At 48.5% G+C, this 9574-nt stretch overlaps 1 protein-coding gene across 1 annotated transcript in view; it reads left to right on the top strand.

Moving 5' to 3' along the window:
- Positions 1-5546, top strand: part of T265_07244 (hypothetical protein) — a gene marked incomplete at both ends in the record, with an annotated part of 43713 nt that extends 38167 nt beyond the window's left edge. Inside the window, 2 exons of the mRNA XM_009172718.1 lie at positions 1661-1921; positions 5054-5546. Of these exons, the coding sequence (XP_009170982.1) occupies positions 1661-1921; positions 5054-5503 (711 nt within the window). The remainder of the gene's footprint in view (positions 1-1660; positions 1922-5053) is intronic.
- Between the last annotated feature and the right edge of the window lie 4028 nt (positions 5547-9574).

Here is a 9574-nt window from a genome sequence, read left to right as displayed (position 1 = left end):
GCCTGAGTGAATGTCTGGAGGTGTAGGCACCTCGGAATGATTGTGTTAAGCTAGCACTAAGTCCCTCCCCCATCCACCTTTACTCTTTTCTTTACAATAAGGCTTTCAAATAAGTCATGGTTATACGGCAGTGAAGCATCGGTGTTGAGCACTGATGTCATGCTGTCGATGATGATGGTGCCGAGGGGCGGAATGTCTTTAATCAGTTCATTCAAAAACATCCGTATCTTGTCCTCCTTTTCAAAGACGAGAACGATGTTACGTGCCAGTGCTAGCTTACACGATCACTGGCAATGGGAAAACAGCTGTTGAGAACACAGTTGGGTCTAGACAAACACGTCAATCTCTTGAACAGCATCTCGACTAAACCCTGAAACGTCCTTTGTACAACAGTCTCATTTGAACACCATCTTACACGAGGTTTCGACTGATTCCTCTTTGGGTTTACAGTGAACGACCCTTCAACAACTGTAGAACTGAAACTAAGGATCTAAAACTTCAAAAGATCGGTTTCCTATAACAGCCTTCTCTTCAAAAGAATGGCTGATATTTTGCTTTCAGTTTCTGTCGACACGTCTTTGTTCCAGAACACGCGTGCGGCTCGGTTTAGGCCATTCGATCCACACATCTTGTCTAGGGCGAGGCCTTAGCACTTCTTTCCGATTATGTGATCATTCTGTTGCAGTGGCTTCTCATATCCACTACCCACGTGGAAGTGATTTGCTGGAAGGGCTTGAAATAGAGGATCTACAACTTGATCATCTGACCAACTTAGTTAGGTTCATTGAATCTCAGTGCTGAAGTACGTCGAATGGTATTCGGAAGAAATAACTCACCTTCGATGGATGAACTGATCACACTGCATAGGTTGCGCTAGCTTGGTCACGTGCTGCGCATGCCAGTCGACGGGCTCTTTTCGCACAACCACGTGAAGGGTGGAATAGAGTCAGAGGCCGTCAAACAATGACTTGGTAGCGAAGAATAAAAGCCACTACGAGTAAACTTAGCTGCGTTGATACCTGCCATCTTCCTGGATGGGGATCCCGAGACGGGTCATATCAATGGTTAGAAACATTGTCAGACATGGCCCAGTCGCGCCTTCAATGGCGCTCGTGCATCCAAGCTATGCATAGCTCCCTCTGCAATCAACCCACTAACAGTGCTGTATTTACGCGCCCATTTATCAGCTCCCGCCTCCAATGGCCGGTTTTTTCCCCACCTCCCCCGAATCATCGGTGAACGAAACTGTGGCAGCTACAACCACTGTACGACAAGTACGCGCTTCTGCCAGTAATGATGATGGCATCAGCTTTCGCGTGATTTGACACAACTGGTGAAACGGCGGTGCAGTTCCAGATGTTTCAAACGCCAATCAGTTTTGCGTAGAGTTATCTCAGTTTGTGGATAACTCAAGCCTTTAGTTGTTAGGAAATGTTACCCACTACTCATTATCTAATTCGGATAGAAGTGGTCCAAAAACCAGATTTGGCCTTAGGCTACAGATCTTCTGATCAGTTGCTTGCAGAAGAGAGGAAGAGTTCCAATACCTTCTGGTTCTTAGTAGTTGAGTTGGTGGCTATTGATCGGTGCGTTGAGCTTGGCAATTGACTTGTAGACGTCTCTTAAGTAAGTAACCACCGGCTTCCCTTCATTGTTCAAGGTCCAACGAGAACTGCTGCTTCGTCGCAGATGTCGGGCCTCGCCGGAAGAAGCAAGAAAAATTGATCGTAAGCTCCACCGGTTGGATACCTACCTTCGACGTCAGGACTGGAGGCGTCGTTCCGCGGACGATTTGGCCTTTGTGACTCGCTCATATAGGACAATGGCAAACCATTCTGCGGCGCAAGACACTGATTCGGAAGACAGTGACATATGGGATGCTGACTACCCAAAGGCAAGTTCTTGCTTACAGTACCTCATTGTACGTTCATTTGTTGCTCGCAAATATATTCATTCTCGTTTACAAGTTGTACAACCCACATGATGGCTCCAGTTGTCGCAACGTACCCGAATTTGAGGCCTTAACTTAACAATCTGACGAAAAAAATCGTTCAGCGGTAACACCCGGTGTCTAGCTGCCGTGCCACCCGGAGGAAGCATGAGGGCTGGGATACTGCCAGGTTGCCCAAGCCTAGACAGGAGAAGTCGAGTGGCAGATGTCGGGTTCGAACCACGGACCTTCCGGTCAGTAAATTCGCGCTCTAACCACTTTGACCATCTCGTCCCAACAATGTGACTAAGAGGACTCTGGTGGGTTTCGACAACCACCCTCATTTGCACACGAATTTCGGGTTTGACACCCGGATCCCCCGTTTATGATGGTCCTTTTCGACTTGGTGTGCTGCACCAGATCGCCTCATGTTTCAGTCGGAGCTCAAAGTGGCTCGGTGGTTAAAGCGCGAACCAGAAGATCCGTAGTTCGAATCCGACGTCCGCATTTCCACCACTCCTGTCTAGGCTTGGGCAACCTGGCAGTATGTCGGCCGTTGTGCGTTCGATATCAGGTATCTAGACGTAACAAATGGTTGCTGAAAACTCTTCGACAGCCCACGATCAGTTTCGCTCCGCACTCTCCCAGTTCCCTGCCACCCCGATGCTCTACTTCAACTCGAATGGTGTCACATGTGTTACGTCTAGACAATTCGATTTCGATAACTCGAACAGCGTGCGAACTGAAATATCAGGTGTCCTGCTGCAGCGCATTCACACTTGGAGCGGACCATCATAAACGGGAGATTCAGTTGAATCTCTTGTCAAAACCGAATTCGTGTGTAAATGAGCGCATTTGTCAAAATCTGTGCAATTCGGGAGGTAGCGAGACGGTCGCTACTAGGCACCCTCCCGGTGCCGAAGGTTGCACGAGGGCTTGGATACTGCCAGGTTGCCCAAGCCTAGACAGGAGAAGTCGAGAGTTAGAGGTCGGGTTCGACCACGGGGCCTTCCGGTCAGTAAATTCTCGCTCTAACCGGGGGAGAGGGCCGTCTCGCCCCCTACTGGCACACTCAAGGAACGAACTCAACGCTCCGTAGAATCAAGAACAGGGTCCGATGACGATCTCCAGTGTGTCCCCGGTTTTGGCTAGGTTGGCTAGATTCAACTGCCCACGTAGTGTGTTTAGCGGTACGTAGATGACGCATTCCTTGTCATCAAACATGGTTACATTGATGAATCGCTATCGTAAATTTCATATTCCTCACATGAAGTTCAGCATAAAGGGAAAAAAATCCACTTCGGGTGCACCACCGACTCTCCTAGACTGGTAGATTAAGAACTGCCAGAAACCCGCCGAACGGGTGCGGTCTTTCATGCTACTTGTTGGCACATGCGAAGGTAATATACATTGTTCCAACCATGTTTAGTTGGGCAAGTTCGTTGGTCGACCGAACAGCGGTACAAACTGAGGTGTGAGAGATAAAAGGACTTAAGGAATCGGATAACTGTGGATTTGATTAACCGGTAACTAAGAGGGACATTGGCCGCATCATCAAGATGGAACTGCAGTCATCCCGTACAGAGCAGAGACGTCTGAAGTCAATGTCAGGACGCTGAGTACGGTTCACATTGGAGTAATATTCCAGAAGGAGAAAACCTTATGCTCAGTTGATAACGCTAGCCACTGTGTGTGGAAAATAGTATGTGACGTTTGTACGAAGGTTTACACAACTCAAGCAGTCAGCTGACCACCAAGAATCAATTTTGGGCGATGCACAAACACTCGGCAATCAGCCAGACCATGCACTAGACACTGGATGTAGAATAGCTTCGGAAAATGTTGAATTTCCGGGATGAGGACTAATAATAATAATAATAATCTTCAGCTGTATAAGAGGGACATTGGCCGCATCATCAAGATGGAACTGCAGTCATCCCGTACAGAGCAGAGACGTCTGAAGTCAATGTCAGGACGCTGAGTACGGTTCACATTGGAGTAATATTCCAGAAGGAGAAAACCTTATGCTCAGTTGATAACGCTAGCCACTGTGTGTGGAAAATAGTATGTGACGTTTGTACGAAGGTTTACACAACTCAAGCAGTCAGCTGACCACCAAGAATCAATTTTGGGCGATGCACAAACACTCGGCAATCAGCCAGACCATGCACTAGACACTGGATGTAGAATAGCTTCGGAAAATGTTGAATTTCCGGGATGAGGACTAATAATAATAATAATAATCGTTCAGCTGTAGCACCCTTTCGGTGCCTAGCTACCATGCCACCCGTAGGAAACACGAGGGCTTGGATACTGCCAGGTTGCCCAAGCCTAGACAAGGGAAGTCGAGAGGCAGATGTCGGGTCCGAACCACGTACTTTCCTGTCAGTAAATTCGCGCTCTAACCACTTGAGAACTAAGGTTCACAAACCCACGAGGAGCATTCCCCAAGATCTTGATGCAGCCTGATGATACTTCCTCCCCCCATCCTAATCCATCTGTCATCTACGCAAACAAGAATTCCTGACTAGCATTCATCACTGATTTTGCCGGTTAGTTGTAAGAAATCTCGCTGATTAGTTCTTCGCATGCCTCGAGACTCAACCAACCCGCTATTTTATTCACTTGGCCTGACAGGTTTTTTTGTGAAGGACGAGACGTTACCAACCCATGAATACAAGGGTCGTTTACCTAACCTCTCTGAAGCGAAACTGCCTTTTATGCCCAGTTGATTCCATCCAATTAATAGTACGGTGGAACTCCTTCTTTGCCTTGCAATCCAAGCTAATGATCGTTCAGCTGTAACACCCTTTCGGTGCCTAGCTGCCATGCCACCTGGAGGAAGCATGTGGGCTGGGATACTGCCAAGTTGATGAAGCCTAGACAGGGGAAGTCGAGAGGCATAGGTCGGGTTCGAACCACGAACCTTCCCGCCAGTAAACCTGCGCTCTTGCCAATAATCGTAGCCTAGATCCTACCTCTTAGCAATATGCTTGGTCTTGTTTTATTGTGAACCGTTATATGGTAGTATTTTTTATGTGCTGCCTCCAACCTTTTGTTATTTGGCACTTGAACAGGTCGTGTTCTAGCTATATTATTCCATCCCATCCAATCTTTTCTCAGGGTTGGGGACCAGAAACCCGGTCTCACAGTTTGCATGGGTTCCGTTCGCATACCACCCCGAGATGTGTTTCAGTTTCTCCCGCAATTCATTCGGATCCCGAACCAAGTTTGGATTGGTGGCGTTCAGAAGATGCTCAAGCGTGCGATTTTCGCGAGTGGAACACGTGTCCTGAAGGATACGACTACGAGGACGCGGAGCGCACTCGTGCTCTGCTCATGCGCGATGCGCGGGCGGGTGAGCTGCGCTCGTATGCCGAACGATTACACAAAACACATCGGAGTCTGACTCGATGCCTTTTTGGGACAGACGACGAAGGTGACGCCAGTAACGAGGAAGATGATGCGGAGAATGACGAGCCAAGTGACAGCTCCGTGGATGAATCAGATGATCCAGAAGAGGATGAAGATTTGGACCATGAACGCTGGGAACCTTTGAGAGAATTCATGTGATTTCCTCGAAACTATTATCCTGCACTTGTACATACTCTTTTTGTTGATTTCTTGATATACAGTCATTTCCGCAGAAACCATCCTGTATTTTATCAAGCACTGGATGTTGTCCGACTAAACTTATACAACGGTACTGGCTGGTTTATCGTCTAACGTTCCATTCGCCACGGAACTCCTCGCCACTAGTGTTCTCCATCATGCGTATCCACAGAAGTAGGCTCTCATCCTTAAGTTAGTAGTGTTCCTGTTGTGCTTGTAAGGCTTGCATTGCTATCCTCTCCTTGGGTTCCATCAGTGCTTCCCAAAACGTGCTTCAGCGACCACCAAGTGCGCACCGAAGAGTTTCGGTCAGTTAGGAGATATAGCAATCAATAATTGTTCAACTGGAACACCCCTCCGATGCCTAGTTCACATGCTACCCGTGACAGTAAGAAGGTCTTCGCTACGGCGTTACTTATTAGAGAATGCCAACTGAACAGTTACAGACTATTGGACAGGGAAGCAAAACTCTCATATGCATCTTGTTTACACTGAACTGAGTATCCATATTCTCTCTGAACGCGTCTTCCTGAACTTTTCTGGATATTCATTGACTGTTGCTCATATCCAAGCAAATGCTACAAAGCGAATTCACAAATTCCGCAACAGATCTCCCAAGAGACGCAAAGCGAATTTACAAGGAAACATACTACTCGCATGCTTCCCCCATCAGTAGTATCACCCACAGGAAACACCAGGGCTTGGATACTGCCAGGTTGCCCAAGCCTAGACAGGGGAAGTCGAAAGGTAGAGGTCGGGTTCGAACCACGTACCTTCCGGTGAGTAAATTCGCGTTCTGACAACAGAGCCTTCAGAACTGAGGCAGACAATAGAAAAGTTGGCCATTACTAAATCAAGTAAGAAAACAGTCGTCAGATGTAATGTTTTTTTGAAGCCCAGCTGCATTGTCACGTGATAACACAAGGTCGCCCAAGCCTAGACAGAAATACTGGAGGTGCCTCTAAGTTGGGTTCGCACCACGAACCTTCTGGTCTGTAATTTCGCGCCACAACCAGTGAACTCAAGCTCTCCGAGCAGTCGTCGATGAACGGGCATCAATTATTACCGACGTTTTTGTGAGAACTCAGCTCTCGGTTCTGACGAGAACGTAAGTTGTGTGTATAATGCCAAGTACGTGTGTTCGCAGCCCAAGCTACTCATCAACACACGTCCTTTCGGTTGACCCTAAAAACTGCAAACCGAACTCCCAACAAGCTGGCGTTGACTGCCAAGGACAATCAAATGTGATCCAAAACGGCTAAATCTTGCTAGTCCAGTTGGGTTCAGCAACGCGAAGGTTTAGGTATCTTTCTATTTTACCTTCTGAGCACTCGGGTCTTTGGATCCGCGCAGAAACGTCAACGAAATTCTATCGACCGCTGTTTCGTGGTTACCTATGGGGATCTCGAGCGCCATCATTCATCTTTCCAAACTCGAGGGACTTGGATCACCGGTGATCCCGAAATAATGGGTCCTTGTGTATGTCATGTAATTCGCACTCTGACATTGGTAATGATGAGCTTTCAGCCGAAGGAAGAAGGAGGGCTGAGATACTGCCAGGTTGTCCAAGGCGTGACACCGTTCAGCTGTCAGGCACCATTTCGGCGCCTAGCTGCCATGTCACCGGAAGGAAGCACGAAGGCTGAGATACCGCCAGGTCGCCCAAGCCCAAACAGAGCAGTGGCAGGGTTCGAACCACGGACTTTCTAATCAGGAGATCAGCGCTTTAACCAATTGGGCCGTCTCGCCCAAAACCAGACAACAGTAATCAAGATCCTCGAGGGTTGGTTTCGAGCTGCGGGCCTTCCGGTCAGCAGTTTTGCTTAGTCAGCCTCACATAAACCTTGCTTTGAATTCCAGTAAGCTGTCTTCCGTTCGTATATATTTAAGATCATTGTCAATCGACGAAAAACGGCACTTGTTTGTAGAAGGTGAGATGGCCCAAGTGGTTGGAGTGTGAATTTACTGACCGGAAGGTCCGTGGTTCGAACCCGACCTCCGCCTCTCGACTTCCCCTGTTTAGGCCTGGGCAACCTGGCAGTACCTCAGCCATCGTGTGGCATGGCTTGATCAGATGCTTTGCGTCTGAGTAGATCGAACACCCTGACCAGCAAACGTCAAGCCATCACCGGGCAGCGTTGTATGGAAGTGGTATGCAGCTCAATTTCCACAGGCACAACGCATTATCAGTTCGCACACCAGACAACGGTGAGCGGAAGGTGTGAAGCATCGGTGTTGAACTATAATCTCACGTCAGTGAGTATGGGTTGCAGTCGATCCTTCCGAGGTCAATCCCGCGAGATTGATTTGCGGTGCGATCACACGGAAATCACGATAGAGCGGGTCGGAGCAGGCCAAGCAGACGGGGCGCGAACAATCATGGGTAAATGGGTCAAAGGTATACATGCTAGTTCACAAGTGTGGGACGGGGTGGCCTTTACGACCAGGTGAATGGCGGGCACGGTGACTGAATGGGCCTTGCAGTAGGGATGACACGTTGTTCCAGAAACTCACGCATCACGGTTCAGGATATACGGGAGCTTAACCGGCCGTGTTGAATCTAAATTGACACCATGATAACTCCACACTCCGCTCATGTACTTTTGATCTCCACTTGTTAAGCTCATCCATGCGCACCATTCGGCCTGTCGCAAAGACCAGCCTGTCTCACGCTGGCATCAGCGAATGTGCGCAACTGACCTACTTACCCATGTGTACTCGCACCCCGATTGCTGACCCTGACCTGACCTGTACTGTCGTGTGGTCGCACCGTCAATCAGAATCACGAACTAGTCTTGACAAGGCACTGTGTCGGTCAGTGAAAGACTTGAGCGCGTGCTGACTCCACGAGAGTGGACAACTGAGGTTTGTTTCAAAAGCTGTACCGTAGACCTTCGAAGCCAATCCTCCCTTTCTAATATTCCGACCCACGCGTTCCGAGGCTAGAACCTCATCACCGTGAAACACAAAGCAGGCTAAGTTGATGCAGGCCGCATTCCTAGAATCCTTAGTATCGCGTTCCAAACATCGTAGCTTTCGACCGTTTCCCTGAACATTGCCTCATACATGCACGATTCGATGGAACACCACCGTATTCACAGTCCAACTATTCATTTCGTTGGATGCAGCACCCTAAGTTGTCACGAGCACACCCGCAGTGGAACAAGTTCCCCACTACATTTTCATCCGACCAGCCGTAGTATCAGCTTCATCGCTCAAACCTGACAAGGTCTTATCCGGAGTAGGTAACACCGCTAAGATGAGCATTCCACCCAACGAATTTATTATCCCGTAACAAGACGAATTCTAGCGAAAAACACTCATTTGCAAACATATTTGGTTCTTCGGGAGACTCACCTGGAACCCAGCCTAATCGCTCGTTTATGATGTGTGCAATTTGGGTTCAAGCAGAACAAAATGTTGACGCAAACTCAGAGACGGCGCCTGCCTGATGAGTCCCAAGAAGGGCGAAACCGGTCGTTGGCTGTCGAATTTTCAGCAACCTTGTGAGTAATGTGCCTTCCAGGATGGGGACGGCGTGATCCCCACTGCGGCTGCTTAGAGACACTGCAAGATAGGGCTGCCAACCGATGTTAGTTTTTATGCAGATTGCCTGAATGAGTGTCTGGAGGTGTGGGCACCTCAGACTGATCGTAGTAAGCTAGCACTAAGTCCCTTCCGCGTCCACCTTTATTTTTTATTCACAATAAAGCTTTCAAATAAATCATGGTTGCACGGCATTGGAGAATCGTTGCTAAACACTGATGTCACGCTGTCGATGATGATGAGTAGAGGTTGAATCTAGCTTGACCTTATGATAATTCCCCCATTCATTTGCTTGCTCCGCTTGTGTACTTTTGATCTCCAGCTGTTTGGCTTAGTCGTACCGGCCACTCACCTTGCCGCAGAGGCCATCCTTTCCGACACTTGTATATTGACATGTGTCTGTGCGCTGCTGACCCACTTACCCAGGGGCGTTCATGTCTCGTTTGCTGAGCCTGCCTTGACTTGTTTTCTCATAGGTTCCGTGTG

This window comes from Opisthorchis viverrini (assembly GCF_000715545.1).
Source record: "Opisthorchis viverrini unplaced genomic scaffold opera_v5_166, whole genome shotgun sequence".
In the NCBI taxonomy this organism is placed as follows: domain Eukaryota; kingdom Metazoa; phylum Platyhelminthes; class Trematoda; order Opisthorchiida; family Opisthorchiidae; genus Opisthorchis; species Opisthorchis viverrini.
The sequence above is the reverse complement of the archived record's forward strand: the minus strand, read 5'-3'. Positions and strand labels throughout refer to the sequence as shown.